This window comes from Antechinus flavipes, chromosome 4, assembly GCF_016432865.1.
Source record: "Antechinus flavipes isolate AdamAnt ecotype Samford, QLD, Australia chromosome 4, AdamAnt_v2, whole genome shotgun sequence".
NCBI classification, from domain to species: domain Eukaryota; kingdom Metazoa; phylum Chordata; class Mammalia; order Dasyuromorphia; family Dasyuridae; genus Antechinus; species Antechinus flavipes.
This window is the reverse complement of record NC_067401.1, coordinates 413,850,148-413,866,781: the sequence shown is the minus strand read 5'-3', so window position 1 is coordinate 413,866,781 and position 16,634 is coordinate 413,850,148. Positions and strand designations below refer to the sequence as shown.

The window sequence follows — 16,634 nt, the reverse complement described above, 5'->3', positions numbered from 1 at the left end:
TCTTCTAAATATTTAGCTCCTGAACAGAGTGGTAGATCTCTCTGTTTCCAACTATATTGATGTCTTTGAAGAAAACAAGTTGACATAGGAAGTCTAAGAATTTGAAAAAAACAAACCCAACAGTATTTTAGTAGTATAAATCTTAATATTTCATAATGAGATCTATGGGCAGACAGTCTTTTAAATCCCATTTCAAGCTGACTGTTCTTTAAGTATGAAGGGTAGAAAGGCAAATCCTAAATTTGGGGTAAAAACCTAACCACAAATAGGTTTCCATAAGTCTTATATAGCTCATTTAAAAATGTCCACGTTGGACTTAATGGTATCTTACTCACATAGGTATATGTATTTGGCATATTGTCAAAATGGGGGGTTGCTGAAACTGATTCCTAGATGTCCTTTTTGGAGTCACAAGGAATCTAAAGGATAGAAGACTCATTTCTCCCCTTCCCTCCCCGTTCTACCTTCCAACATATATGCACAAATGACCTAAAGTTTTCTATGTGTATGTCATCAATGGTCATTTCTGTGGTCTTCTTGGAAATATCAACAATATTATGGGGAGCAAAGGAAACAGCAAATAAAGTTTTATCTTGTCTGTACTGTTGTCTGAATCCCTTTCTGTCACTGCTATATTTACTTTTTACTCTGCAGGAAAAAACCGAACCATATTTTATTGGGATTTTTTGCTTTGAAGCTGGGATTAAAATTGTGGCTCTCGGGTTTATCTTCCACAAGGGCTCATATCTCCGTAATGGCTGGAATGTCATGGACTTCATTGTGGTTCTCAGTGGGTAAGTTTTTTCTTCCATTTTTCATTTCCTTAATATGGACCAATGGTGACATGAAAAGATTAGGAAGATTGTAGGGAAGAGAGAGAAAGAAAGACCATCCAGATTTGAAGCTCAAATGTGGATGGTGGGAAAATGATTCATCATTGTCTCTGAAAGGATGATCATTTATTCTAATTAGATTTGATCTGTTTGTTCCCAGAATGCAAAACTATGAATATTGGATGGAAATTGCAAATTGGTCAATCTAATTTGATGGAAGGAAAAAAGCAACGACAATCTACCTTTAAAAAATATTCAATAATTAGTACTATCCCTAAATAGATTCTTTCAGGAGGTGGTGAGTCTCCCTTTCTACTCTCATGGAAGATCTTTAATGACTGAATTGTTTGTTAGATGTATAGTAGTTGGAATTCTTTCCAATTGAACATTGGAGTAGATGGCTGCTGAAGTCTTTGCTACTTCTGAAACTCATCCGGTAGGCAACAGGTTTTCAAGGAGAGCACGGAGAAGCGTGCATGTTGTTGTTGTTTTGAGTTCTTGGAAAAAAGTAAAGATGTCATTTGGTATGGATCTGTCTGTTCTCCATAAGGTTCAGCAGACTCCTTATGAGGCAGATAGTGACTTCCCCTGGCATCCCCTACCTTTTCAGAGGTGGCTTGCTTCTTAGAGTTACTTGGGAGAAATGCAGTTGAATGTATCCAGGGATATAGAGTGGATTGTATGGTGTTTGGGAGATAATAGCCACCCTCTTTTGAATGTAGTAGTAGTGACTGTGTTGTAGAACTGATTTCCTTTCCAACAAAGACATCGATCTTTCTTGGAAGCTGAATCTATATCAATATAGAGCATTGTTACATATATTGAATGAAGAAGATGAGAGTGGACACCTTGGACATTCTTTTCATCTTGATGGACTTTTTGAGAGTGACTGATGTTTGGAAAGGAAAGAAAGAATAGAAGAGTAGAACCAGCCATCTGCAGCAAAGAATGAGGTGATGGTAATATAAAAGAGCTGGAATGGGAATGATTAAATAAATTTAAAAAAAATTTTGTTCAGTAGACTAACATAGGATTGATGGAAATAGAATAATATTGCTCTATGGAAAATAATTTGGAAGTTGGAGATAAGTAAAGTCCAGGAAGGGAGTGGGCTTGGTAAAATTATCATGCACTATGATTATTTTAGTTTATAGATTTGAAATTCACTTTTGTTAACAGAATATATAGAATTAATTTGAAAAAATAAAAAGTGAAAAGTTTTATGATATGGAAATGTAAGACTAGAAACTGGTATTCAATAATGTGGTTTAATTAACTTTATACAATTATGTTCATGCAACAAACTTCTAAAATATTCAACCCAGTGTGGAGCAATTCTTATTATAGTTTTTTTTTTAATGAACCTACTTATTACATTTGAATTTTTATTAAATTAAAAAAATTGATATAGAGTCTATTTTTGAAAGATCTATTTTATCAAGTGCTATATCTTTGGGCAAAGCTTTGAATGTTACTTAAAATTTATATATATTGTGTGACTTTGATGAGATCACAAATCTATATGAAAATAATATGTGCAAGTCTTTTGTTTGAAAAGACTCGAAATCAGTTAAAGATAGTTTTTTAAAAGTAATATACTAGTAAATTTGGAATAGAGCATTAGATTTGGAATCAAGAAGACCTGAATTCAAATCCAGCTTCAAGCACTTGGTAGCTGTGTGATCCTAGGCAAGTCAATAATCTTTATCTGCCTTAGTTTTCTTGTCTATAAAATAAGGATAACCATGGCACTTACCTCCCAGGGTTGCTGCATAAGTATACAATGAGTTCTTTGAAAGGTGCTTTGCATACTTGGGAATAATATGTGAATGTTAGCTGTGATAATGTCACTTTATCATATGAAGGTCAATTGAAAGGCATGGATATAGTTAGCCCTAAGAAGAGAAGACTTTTTATTCAGTCATTTTTCAGTGAATCTGACTCTTCATGACCCCATTTGGGGTTTTCTTGGCAGAAATAATGGAATAGTGTGGCATTTCCTTCTCCAGTTCATTTTATAGATGAGGAAACTGAGGCAAAAAGAATTAAGTGATTTACTTAGAATCACACAGCTAGTAAGTTTCTGAAGCTGGATTTGAACTCAGGAGTCTTCCTTTCTCCAAATCCTACATGCTATCTTCTGCACCACCTTGCTATCATATAGAAGACACAGGGAAGACAAAATCACTCTCAACATAAGAGCTACTATGGCACATTGAAAAGAATGTCAGAGTTGGAGTCAGTGATCTTGGTTTAAAATTCTGATGTTGCATTATAGAAGCTGTGTGAACTTAGGAAATTTGTTTAATGGAATCAATAAACATTTATTAAGTACCTACAATGTACCAGTCATTGATTCAGGTTTTGGCATTCAAGTACAAAGTATAAAACCATCCCTATTTTCAAGAAGTTTCCATTCCACTGGGGGAGAGAGGTGCATATATAGATAGTGATTAAATGAAATATAAATATATACGTGGTGATTAACAGATATATATTTATGTATAAATATATAAAACAATTATATAAATATAAAGCCATTAAATGAAAATAAATACAGAGGAATTAAATATACAGTAGTTTGTGTGAGAGAGATCTTTAGGCCTTCAATTCCTTATCTGCAAAATGAGGGGACAGGATGGTGGCCAGTGCCTCTAGTTGGAAAGCTGAAACTCATGAATTGCTTGAATATAAGAAATCTTAGCTACAGTAATGTTATAGTCAATCACATAGCTGCAATAAGTTTGACAGCAATATAATGAATCCCTGGGAACAGAATGTCACCAGGAGACTTAAGGAAGGGTGAACTGGCACAGGCTAAAAAAACAGAGCAGGTTTAAATTTCCTTGCCAAAGAGATTTGGGTTCAGGCTATGAGACTCCACCATACTTGAATACCAAGAAAAGATAGGGAGATGTAGTCTTAAAAAAAGTTAGACTTAGTGACTTTTGCTTTCCACTGTAAATCCATGATCATATACAAAAAGGAGTAAATCTGTGTTTTTTAAGAGGTCTATTTAAAATCAATGAGCTCCTGTTTTAAATAATTAGACAGTATAAAACTGGAATATTGCTGTGACAAGAAATGATGAACTGGTAGATTGAGAAAAATATGGAAAGACTTGAAATTATGAAGGAAGATACTATACATCTTAAGAGAAACAAAGGACTAACTAGACAAAGGACAAACTAGAATTAAGCATATTATGGATATGTGTATGAATGAACATGTATATGTTAGTATAGATATCTATGTATGTGGGTATATCTATATGTAAGTATATATGTGTATATATGAATATGTGCATATACATATAGATATACCCACATACATATCTATTTATATCTCCACACTTAATTTTAGCCTTCTTGGGAGAATGGAGGAAGGAAGGAAAAAAAGTAATAAAATGCACATCAGGAAACAAAAGAAAAGCTATAAGGAAGCAAAGAAAAGATGGACAGCTCTGAACACAGTGTGTAGTATTTATTATATAGACTTTCTTGAAATAGAAATTTGTTGCTTTATATTTTGAATCCTCTTTTATATTCTCTCAGGATCTATCAGGATTTTTCATTGAATGAGAAGTTAGATTAGACAATCTCCAAGGCCCCTTATAATTCTATGAGTTTAGATTTTTTGGGGGCAATTACAATGTAGGGAGGCCTTTTGTATCCAAGTGTATGTATATATGTATGTATGTATATCATATCCAAGCTCAGTTGTGAATGCATATTAGTCAGGGAAGGTACTGTGAACATTGATGAATATATTGGCACATTTATTTTCTTTTCACCTGAGCTGTAAATCTTAATTATGTAGAGGATGTTGAGATGAGCCTGCCCTTTGTAAGTTCACAGTAGAAGTCATCAGGACAGGGCTATTCTACTTTTAATCCTGCTCTAAACTCTCAAGCAACTGATCTGACTTTTGCCCGAAGCATAGTATGGTATAAAGAATGAAAAATTTGGAGTTGGAAAAACTGGCCTTAGGTTTACTACCAGTACTCTCACATAATATCAATATGATTTTGAATAACTTAAATTACCTTTTTGAGCTTTCTAAATTTCTCCATCTAAAATGCACATATATGTATATATTTACACATATACGACTTATTAAATGTGAAAGCACTTTGTTAAAACATTATTTGATATAATATTGTATTAGCTCTTTTCCCTGAATATTACTCATCTCTTCTCTATTAACCATAAGAAGAAAATTCCATGACTCTAGGAATCTTAGGAGTGAGTTCTGAAGGTCTCTGTCCCATGAAAACACCTGATACTTCTGCTCCTTAGAGAATTATTGCTGTTCTACCCTTCTGCTTTCCCCTGATATATATTGTGACTGTCCTTGTTGACAGCTGTTAGATCCCACCTGGTCTCCAGGTATCACTTGACATTTTCCTACTGCAAACAGAAGGTAGGACAGGTGCTGGAACACGATCACTGCCCAAGGGACTGAGGTGATACAACTCATTGCTCATTGTGTGACAGAAAGGGAAAAGGAAGGAAGAGGTATCCAGAGTGACAGACAGCTGGCTCAGTGTAAGAAACAGTCACCTAGAAACTCCCCATTCTTTTTTACTAACCTTTTCTGACTGTAGGTAAATGACACAGAACATTTGTTTGCCCTTTTATAATATTTAGATTTGTTTTTGTAAATTGTTTTAATAGATTCAGCAAAACTAATGATAATCCTCTACAAAGATCATTCTTTAAAATCTCATTGTTATGTGGAAGAAATTCTGGCCTATGCCAGAGAAGTTTAAGTCCTTATCTATTATTTCAAGGTGGAATTTGAGTAAGGACTTAGCAATATTTGCTACAATAACAACGTCTGCTGGCTAAGAATCAACTAGCTAGGTATATTATTGTTTAGTCATTTCAGTTGTTTAGCAGTTGATGACCTCATTTGGGGTTTTCTTGACAAAAGTAATGGAGTGGTTTGTCATTTCCTTCTCCAGCTCATTTTATAGCCGAGGAAACTGAGGCAAGCAGGGTTAAGTGACTTGTCCAGGGTCACACAGTTAGTATCTGAGATCAAATTTGATGTTTTCCTAACTCCAGTCCAAGTACTTTATCCTTTGTGCCATCTAGCTGCCCTGCTAGCTGAGTATAGAGGAGTGTTTAACTAGAAATTTGGTTGAGAGGTAATTCAATTTTTAAGCACCATGGGGCCCATGAAATGGTCAAATATTTTTAAAAATGACTCTCAATCTTATGTTCTTTTTTTGCTTCTTTGGTGATGATGGCAGAGCGTCAGACAAGGGGCAGAGGACACAATGATCACACAAAGTTTAGACCATTTATAAACATTCATTTAACTGTCATGCTGAATGTAATCTTTGTCCAAATGCTCAATGAAATAACATTGTAGGACTTGAACTGTATTTATATTGATGCAATCACTGTAGTTGAAACCAGAAATCACAGAAAAGTTTCATTGAAATGAATGAACAGAGAGGTTCTCTCACTGAAACAAGTAAAGGAGTTTGTGGAATTGGTTTTCTTGTATGCCTGAAGGTAACAAGAAACATTACTTGGTGACATACTTGGTCATCTTGCCTTTCAGTGGGTTTGATGAACACAGATCTTCATGAAGCTAATTGGAACCAATACATTGAAAGCCTAGAGACACTAATCCAAGTACACCTTGATGCTCTGTGACCTCAATGTCAGAGCAGGTACAGAAGAGGATGACAAATACAGTGTTGGAGGACATGGTCCATGATCTAGAACTCAAAGAATCCAAAGACTTGTAGACTATTTAAGAACCTCACATAGCTGTACAATAGGGATACTTTAAGAAAAAAGGTGGAAACTCTTGGTATGGCAGACATTGAACACCATCATTAAAATGAGATTGACTACCTTGTAAAAGATAGGAAATGACTAGTTCTAGAAGTAGCACTTCTTTCAGAATTAGCCACCTGGGTGTAGTTAGCATATCAACTGATTAGAACAAAGGGTAAAGGAAATATCAAATTAGAAGAAAGGGTGACTGTGAGAAGATGAAATTGCTTGCAATTAAGCAAGACCAACATGACTTGTTTAAGTAAGCTATGGACTGAAAAATGGAAAATGTGTAAAAATAAAGACAGTGGTTCGGTTCCTTAAATTTGTTTAACTGTGATGTTTATATTGCACCTTTAATGTAACATAAAATATTACCAGGGGATTAACAGAAGACCATGAGCAAAACACACACACACACACACACACACACACACACATTTATAAAGCAATCAAATAGAAAACAAGTTATCAGAACTTGCTGTGATATTGAGCTAGGATAAATCATTCCAGAGCCTCTGTATATGAAATTAGAAGGAATGCAACAAACTAAAGTAAACAAGAACAGGAACAGATCTACAGGTATTTTATAGTGAAATGTTTTCAATCACTACAATGTTGGACCACCATCATGGTACCTGATGGACTATGTGAGAAAATAGTAATGACAATTAAGATGAAATAAGGAAGAGTAATTGGATAGGACTAAACATATATTGAAGCAACTTATATGGTTAAAATGGTTACACCATTTAAAAAGCACTGAGAAAGCAATTTTCAAGATATCTCAAGGAAAAAATTGAAAAGAATGGAAAGAAAAAATACATTATTAACAAGTAAAAATAATGGTATTTATATACTACTTTAAGGTTTGCAAAACATATTACAAATATTATCTCATTTGATTTTTACATTAGTCCTATGAGGTAGATGTTTTTAGTATCCCCATTTTATAGATGAGGAATCTGAGGCAGACAGAGGTTATGTGACTTGCCCTATCTCACACAGCTAGTAAGTATCTAAGGTTGGATTTAAATGCATATCTTTCTGACTCCAGGTCCAGTGCTTTACCCAACTGTGTCACCTAAGTTTGCTTTTTCATGTTTATAAAAGCTTTATGAGAATGATCTATGCATATATCGTGAGCATCCTTGATAAAAATATGGGAAGTAACAGTCATACCGTCAGAGGTGATTTTTCCTAGAAAGCAACATCTTTACAATCAGTCATAATTAATAGAGAAATACAAAGAATTTAAGATCCTGCTAAGTCTGTTTATTGATTTTTTAAAAAAGCATTTGACTTGATAGAGCAAAATCCATCCTTTGGATTTTGAAGGCCCTTTTATACAACATATCTCCCATTCACAAAATTGTACAAAAAGACACAGACAACTTTGTTTAAAGATAGATGACATAAAGATGAGTAATGACATCAAGTTATGTTACAAAAAAAGAAAGACAAATGCTCACTTCATATGTTTACCAATATCACAGAAAATGCCCCATAGAGCCCAATGAGAAGGAAGTTGTTCACATATTCTTATTATGTAATTGATGTGATAATTGCATCATGTCTTTGAATGCAACTAAACCTCTTTTGTGAAATGTGAAAAAAGATTGGTCTAACTTCCCACACTGAAAGAACAAAGGGGATAAAAGATAGTTATTTCCTTGTTATTCAATTGTTTTCATTCTTGCGATCCCATTTGGGAATTTTTTTTTTGACCTATATTGGAGGGGTTTGCCATTTTCTTTTTCAGTTCATTTTACAGATGAGGAAATTGAAGCAAATAGGGTTGAATGACTTGTCCATGATCATGCAATAAGCATATGAGACCAAATTTGGGCTCAGGAATATGGGTTTTCCTGACTCTAAGCATGGAACTTGATCTATAGCTGCCCCATAATTCTATGACTGTGACAGTCTTTGAATTAGTCCCCTAGGATTGATACTTGGATTGGTCCCGTAGATGGACAATCAACTAGTCACAGAGTGATTTGAGAGAAGATTAGGCTGGTTCACATTTAGGAAATTCTGCAGTACTTTTATTAATCCCAAACTTCTTAATGCCACTAAAGTCCATCTTTTTTTAACACCAACACTTTCCCAGTGATTCTGTAAGGCTATGAATCATGGAATACCACAATATCTGAGAAATGGAAAGTGTAAGCAAACCAGAGGTCAGTGAAAAGATGCATGGTGGGTGTAAGTTGCAACAGATTGTTAATAATCTCTTGCCTGAAAGATGTGAGATAAAATATATTATTGAAAACTCAGATTGACTGGAAAAAAGGGTGATCCTGTCACGTAGTGAGATTGATGGATAGGCCAAATGGTACTTTAGTACCTCTGAGATATTTAAAGACTCAAATGAAGGCCAGAGGTATGCAACAAATATAAAGAGCTAGACTCAAAATAAAAAAAAAAATTACTTGCGTGTCACTGATCAAATTAGTTACTTTCTCAGGGCTCTAGCTAACTCTCTAAAACTATTGTCTCTTTAAGTTTCAGAAAAGTGACAACTAACAGTGGTGGAGAAAGTTGCCTGATCAGCAATTTCCTGTGCCAATAAAGTCAGGTTCAGTCCCTATTTCTAACTTAAAGAAAGGCCAACAGAGGATTAAGTGGATTATCTATTTATGGAAAGGCAGAGATAAAAATCTCTTTAAAAAGCATGAAAGGATTGCAATATGTATGTGGAAAATAATTTCCCACACCAGTGAAAATGTATCCATTAAGTCAGGACAAATATACAGAAAAATGAGAACTCAAGAATATTATCCTCAATATTTGGTAAGAAAAGGGAGCTAGCTACAGAGATATATTTCCTTCTATTCACTTATTCTTCCCCTTTCCGGAATTTATGAAGAAAAACCTCATAGCTCAACCTTGATCACTGATATGACTACCAATAGAAAAGGCCAAAGGAGGCTGCTGTCAACCTCGAGCTAAGAAATAAACCTTGAGGATATCTGAAACCTTCCTCTTCCTCTTGGTCTGGATGAGCTAGATAGAGAAATCAGTGCTTGCTTGTTACTCGAATATGAATGTCCCATTGGTTATGCAGTGTATTATAGGAACCTTGCAAAGGAAGTTAATTGCTTTTGAAGAGCTGTGACCTCAGTTCAAAGCAATCCATTGGCAGATTTAAGGCTTCTGTTTCTCTCAGGTCTCAACCAGCTTGCCCATATTGCCCATACCAGTCCAGAAAGTGGCATAGTGAAGCTAGGGAGACAGATGTACCACGATTGGCATTTACTCTGCAGAATTTCTGAAACTGGGGTCGGGGGAGGTTTCTATATCTTTCCAGGGTTTCTCTTCCTGCTCTCTATTCCAAGAACAAATGAAAATTTGGATAAGGAGTAGTCTGTTCCATCAAATCCACTTAAAACATACACAGATACATAATGGGAACACTAGTTTTAGACTGGAAGATGGGGCTATAAGTACAATGGGGCATTTGTGAGCATTGTACCATTAAGGAAAGTATGAGACCCAGCTGGGAATCTTGTCTCTTAGTTGTTTTTACTTTATCAAGGGAAGCATTAAACCACAATCTGAAGATTTGGTAATACCTGCTGTTGTACTGGTGTTTCTAGAAGCTATTTTACATTATTAAACTGCTGCCTGGAATTGTTTCTTATTGTGAAGGAGGGTTTTTGCATGCCCTTTTACTGGCTGGCTAAATTTTCAATCTATGTCAATCAACCTGATGATAATATAATAGCCATCAAATTAAAAACTATCACAGTCTGGTTTGTTGTATATTAATTTGCCAAGCAACCAGTGACATTCATAGAAGGAAGAAAAAGGGAACCCTATTCTCCTTTTATAATAAATTTCAATAGATTATTTCTAATGTATTTGATGATAATTTCTGGGTTCCTATTGGTACAAAATTACTGCACATCATTCTGATAGTTGAAATATTTGTACTATGTCTTAGTGGATAATTAAGTGAATAGATAGTAAATGAGATATATGAGCTCAGAAGTCTTCGAAGAATTTCCCATTTCCTTCTCAAGACTGGTACCTTAAGCAATCATCTTCCTTATTCCTACCATTTTCTTTGTGAGAGAATGCAGGCTAATGTATCCTCAGTATAATTTTGGGGACAGAATTGTGTGGGTGGAGAAGGATAGAATAGAAAAGTGGTGTCCTCATGTTCCAAGTTTCAATTTAGTAAAAATGTGAGAGAAAGAAAAAAGGAGAGAGAGCGCAAGAACAAGAGCTAGAGAAGGAGAGGGAGAAGGAGGGAGGGAAAGAGGAAGGAAGGAGAGAGAAAGAGAAGAGAGGGAAAAGGAGAAGAACAAGGAGAGAAAAAGGGAGTGCCAGAGTAAGAGAGAGAGAGAGAGAGAGAGAGAGAGAGAGAGAGAGAGAGAGAGAGAGAGAGAGAGAAAGAGAGAGAGAGAGAAGAGAAGAGAAAAGAGAGAAAGAGAGAGAAAGAAAGAGAGAGAGAGAGAGAGAGAGAGAGAGAGGACACATAAGAGAATAGAGAAGAGAAGAGAAAAAAAGGAAAGGAAAAGGAGAAGAGCAAAAGAGAAAAGCAGAGGGAGGAGAAAAGACAGGAAAAAGAGAGGGGAGACAAAAGAGAATAACGAGAAGGAAAAAGAAGAAAGGGAACAGGGGAAAAAGGAATAGAAGGAGAGGAGGGAAAAAGGAAAGAAAGAGAGAAGACAAGGGAAGGAAGAAAAAAGATAGGGAAAGGGGAGGAAGAGAAAGGAAAAACTGGAAGAAGAGAAAACGAAAAGGGGGAAGAGAGAAGTAGGAAGGGAAACTAGAAAGAGTAAAGGAAGAAAAGAGAAGAAAAGAGGTGAAAGAAAGAAAGGAGAGAAAATTGGCCAGAGAAGCTGCCAGAAGAGCTGGGAGCTGTCACAGTGCATCATTTAGCTTCTCTTCGGTGGCACATACACTCTGTATCAGTTTAAAGACTGTTGGTAGGAGGACAATATTTAGTGCTAAATATATTTTGATAGGTATTTTTAGAGGGTTTTCTGTAAAGGAGGCCACCCTAATGCATGAGTTCCCCGGGTAGCAAAAGATCGAGGAAAGCACATCAGTTAGCTCCCCGAGCATTGCTTCTCCTGACGTTGGGAATGTGGGGGAGGTGGGAATGCAGCCCTCGGGGCCCCAGCCCTATTTAAATATCTCGCGGTGATATTATAATAACACTTTGTATTTATATCACATCTTCATGCCAGCGGAGCCCAGAAAAAAATTCTACAGACATTACTCATCGCCCACCCTAGGAGAAGGGAAGGACAAAGGGAGGAAGCAGGAAGGTTCCCCATTCTGCAGCTAGGGGAGACTGAGGCTTAATGACTCCGTGCCATCCAGAGCCGTGCTGTGCATATCCTGGCGTTTTAATGCTGAAGTTCAGAAACCTGTTCGCCCCTAGTCAAGAGTCCTTTGAGCTCTCCTTTAATTACTGGCTTGCGTTTATTACTGGCTTTATTACTGGTTGTATTTCAGCCGATGTACTCGAGTTTCTACATTCTCCCAGTCTTCTCTTCATCTAGTTGGCCAATGAATTTCCTGCACCTGGTTGGGCTGCTCTTTGCAATATCTTAGTTTCCTTTAACAAAAATAAAATATTCCCATCAGATTCCCTTCCTCTGGATCTCAGGAAAACAACTGCAGCTCAAAAGCAAAAGCATGATGGGATCTTCTATTGTATGGAGAGATGGGCAGAGAGGAGCTTGGTTTGCAAAATATTGGGCTAATAACAAAATAGCTTCCATGCAAACAGCACTTTAATGTTTACAAAGCACTTCTTTCACAAGAACCCTGTGGAGTTAGATAGAATAAGTATTTTTATTCCCCACTTTACAGATAAGGAAACTGTCTCAGAGAGAGAAAATCTCTTGCTTAACATCATAGAGGCAGTAAATTTCAGAGCTGAGATTTGAACCCAGGGTTCAAGCCCAGTGTTCTTTCCATGACTATTTTATTCATCGAAATACTCTCATGTTTGTACTATAATGAAAATTTCATTCATTTTACCAAAAAAGTGGGGGCTTGCAAAGTGGGGGGCTTCCACAACCCTAATGGACCATAGTTTGATTCCATGGAGAGTGTATAGCAACCTAAATCAGGTGGTGGAAAAATGAGATTCCTCTCAGCCACTGATACCTGAATATACGTTTGTCTTTGTATTCCTACTGCCTAGCACATAGTAGGTTTTTTTTTTTTTTTGAGGCAATTGGGGTTAAGTGACTTGCCCAGGGTCACATAGGTAGGAAGTGTTAAGTATTAGAGGTCAAATTTGAACTCAGATCCTCCTGACTTCAGGGCTGGTGCTCTATCCACTGCACCACCTAGCTGCCCCACATAGCAAGTTCTTAATAAACCTATAAGCACCATCCTAGTTCCATTATCACCCAAAACCCAAGGGAGCAGAAAGTGTGCATTACATCCCTTTCTGCCACTAATTAAGTTCATAAACCCTCCTCTTTTGGTCCTGTCAAAATTATTAGAACAGACATGTTGGTGATTTATCTGTCCTCAATTTCCTAAATCACACTTCTTATATGTATCTTCCAGACATAAGTTTCCATTTTAAATCATTTATTCATTCATTAGTTCAATAGACACTTACTAAATTACTGTACTTTTCTTAAGTCCTTACCATGAATTATTTTGTATGATAGCTTTTTTTGTTCCTTTCTCCTCCCCCTTCTGTTCCTTCTCCTCTTTCTCATTCTCCTCCTCTTTCTTCTTCCCAGAATTTATATCATATTTTCTATGTGTTAGGTACTAAGAACTTTACAAATATCTCATTTGAGTATTACAAAATCATTTGTGGGTACTATTATTATCCCCATTTTACAATCGAGGAAACTGAGTTAAACAGAGGTTATAATGTTAATGTTTAATATATAATGTTATAAATCTGTTTAAGGGCTTGTCCAGGACCCCACAGTTGGTAAATGTCTAAGGCTGGATTTAAATTCAGATATTCCTGACTCATCATCGACTCTAACTACTAAGCCACCTAGCTACTTAACAAAATATCGATAGTATTTTACATATCTTTGACTACTTAATAAATATTTGTTGAATTGTCATGCACTAAGATATAAAGCTAGCTGAGATTCAGCTCCTGCCTCCAAAGAGCTTAATCCAATAAGAGAGAATTGTACTTCAAGGATCTTTGATTTTATCCATGACTAATTGCACTTCATAACTCTCTTCATGAGTTGCTTTGGCCAAAAATGTCCATCACCTGGTAGATAGCCATTTAGTGAAGAAGTCAACAAACACTGATTAAGCAGTTTTTATGTGTCAGGTACTCTGCTAAGTGCTGGATAGGAAAAGACAGGCAAAAAGAATGAATCTGTCTGAACATAGTTGGGCAGATCAAAGAAGAGTGGGATTTCAACAGAGACATAGAGTAGATATTGTAAGTCTGGGGAACAGCATGCCCAAATATTCAGAGGATAGAAAGGACAAGGTGAATTACAGAAACAGTATATCAAGCACATGAAAGGGATAAATAACAGATAGGGCTGAAAAAGGTAGGCTGTAGCCAGACTGTGTAGAGCTTTAAACGCTTACCTAATGAGTTGGTACTTCTATAGAAAAAGGGAAGCTACTGAAGTTTATGGAATAAGGAGTAACATACTCAGAGCTATTCAATAGGAAGATGATTCTGATGGTGGTGTGTAGGATGGATAGACATTGGGTGAAGCTGGAGGCGGGAAGACCAGGCAGAAAGAAAGCCTTTTGCAGTATTCTAGGAGATGTGTAATGATGTCCTGAAGTAGGGGTGGTGGCAGTGAGAAGATGAAGGAGATGGTGAGTGGGAGAGAGATTGTGGAACTAATTGGGAACTAATTCATGAAGGGATTCATGCTTATGTATGGATTGGAACAGATGTCCTTCAAGGTCCCTTCCAATTCTCATTATATGGCATTAAGTTTTAAAAAAATTCTAGATAGAGGTATGGGTGGGACAGATTGGTATCCATACAGTATCCCACTGGGTTCATATACTGCCTCTTTCCAGCTTGCCAGTGCCTTCTGAAGTTTGGAGTGTAGTCTTTGCAAGCCCACTTATCAGCGTGCTATGATGAAGCATTGGAATTGAGAGGACCTATAGAAATACTATTATTACAAAATAGAATGTAGAGAAAGGGATGGCAGATCAGCTCAAGATCATGCTATATGAGGACTGATTGATGATAGTTACTCTGGATTTCCATTTGGTGGGAGACTTGACAAATATCTATATAGGGCTTACCCATGTGGAAGAGGGATTCAACTAAGGAACTAGATGTCAGCTAGGATTTGGCCTTGGAGTCAGAAAGTCCTGAGTTTAAATCCAGCTCAGATAATTGCTATGTAGGCAAGTCATTTAATACTTCTATACTTCAGTTTCTATAAAATGGGTACAGTAATAGTACCTCCCTCTCAAAATTATTGTAAGGATAATTTGAGAAAATATTTGTAAAGTACTTTGCAGATCTTGTAACACTATATAAATGCTACCAATAGATAGACATTTCAGAAAGACAGATTCAGACTTGGTAGAAGGGGGAAAAACATCCCCCAAATTAGGATTATCCAAGGCATAAAATCATAGGATCACAGATTTGGAGCTGGAAGAGTTCTTAGAGGTTAGGAAGTCCAACCTCCTCATTTTACAGATGGGAAAAGTGGATCCCAAATGACTCTCCCAGTGTGACACGGGGAAATGTTCAAGGTGGGACTTGAACTTAGGTCTTTCTTATTCCATATACAATACTCGGTTCCCTGTGTTACAGTCCTTACTCTCTAGAAGTTTTCAAACCAAGATTAGATGACCATGTGTCATGTATATTCTTGTTCAGATATGAATTGAATGAGATGGTCTCTGCGTTTCTTTTCAACCATGAGAGTCTCTGATTCTTTGTATATGATAAGTATATAAAACTGAGATCAACCAGAAGAATAAGATAACTTCTAACTAAGCAATCAAGGAAGGGTACATGAGGAGATGGGAATTGATTTTAACACTGAAGAATAGGTAAGATGTCAAAAGGGAAATATGAAAGATATAGTATTCCAGGTATCCAGGAACACTGTGCAAAGACAAAGTTTGCAAGCATGGCATATTGACAGGGCATAGTGAGTAGTTAAGATTATCTGATGGCATAGGGGTACTGGGAGATAAAACTAGAGACCATTTGGAGAGGAGCTTGAATGTCACAATTAAAAAAGTTAGACATTATTCAGTAGCCAGAATGGAGTCACTGAAATGGAAATCTGCCTGAAACTCCAAAAAGGATGAATTAGGGCATATGGAAAAAAGCAATGTTATGCTTTTTTGGTGTATGACATATTTAAAACATAATGTGATCATTGTATAGATTCACCAAGATAGAATTAAGGATAATGAGACTGATTTAGATTTCCTTCTTCCGGTGATAGAGAACTATCTCATTTAAATAGAATTTTTCACATACACACACAGCGACACACACACACACATGAATACATTTGTGTCTGTGTTATAAATATAGTCTAAAGTTAAGTATAAATGTGTCAGTGTGAAATGTGAAAATGTGACTGCACTACAATATACATTTTCCTAAAGCTAGAAAATAGGAAATATCATGAATGGGAAATGGTTGCAGTGAAGAAGACCGGGGTGAGAGTGAGTGGAGGGTCAAAGGGACTGGGGAAAGGACAGTGCGATAATTTAAGAGGTGAAGGCATGGAAGAGCTAAGCCAAAGATGTCCTAAGTCTGTGGATTTCACCTTTGAGACTCTGTCTCTACTTTGTCAGAATCCATAAGGTGACTGGTCAGAAAAAATCCCCAGCAGAGACATCTTTCTCCCATCTCCTTCGCTGCTCCTATACTTCCAAGATGCTTGGGCCAGCTAAACCCAGTGGAGGCTCCAGATTGGAAGGGATGCCTTTGGGGATGCCCTTTTTGTCCCTTCTCCTCTTCCCATCACCCAAAAAGGTCTCATCCAGAACAGCCAGGTAGGAAGAGAAGAGTGATGTGGTTGCTTACATT

The 16,634-nt window shown here is 36.6% G+C and overlaps 1 protein-coding gene across 1 annotated transcript in view; it reads left to right on the top strand.

The window, feature by feature from the left end:
- Nucleotides 1-301: 301 nt before the first annotated feature.
- Nucleotides 302-16,634, top strand: part of LOC127561608 (voltage-dependent R-type calcium channel subunit alpha-1E-like) — a 248,785-nt gene continuing 232,452 nt past the window's right edge. Inside the window, exons 1-2 of the mRNA XM_051996782.1 lie at nt 302-322; nt 655-794. Of these exons, the coding sequence (XP_051852742.1) occupies nt 302-322; nt 655-794 (161 nt within the window). The remainder of the gene's footprint in view (nt 323-654; nt 795-16,634) is intronic.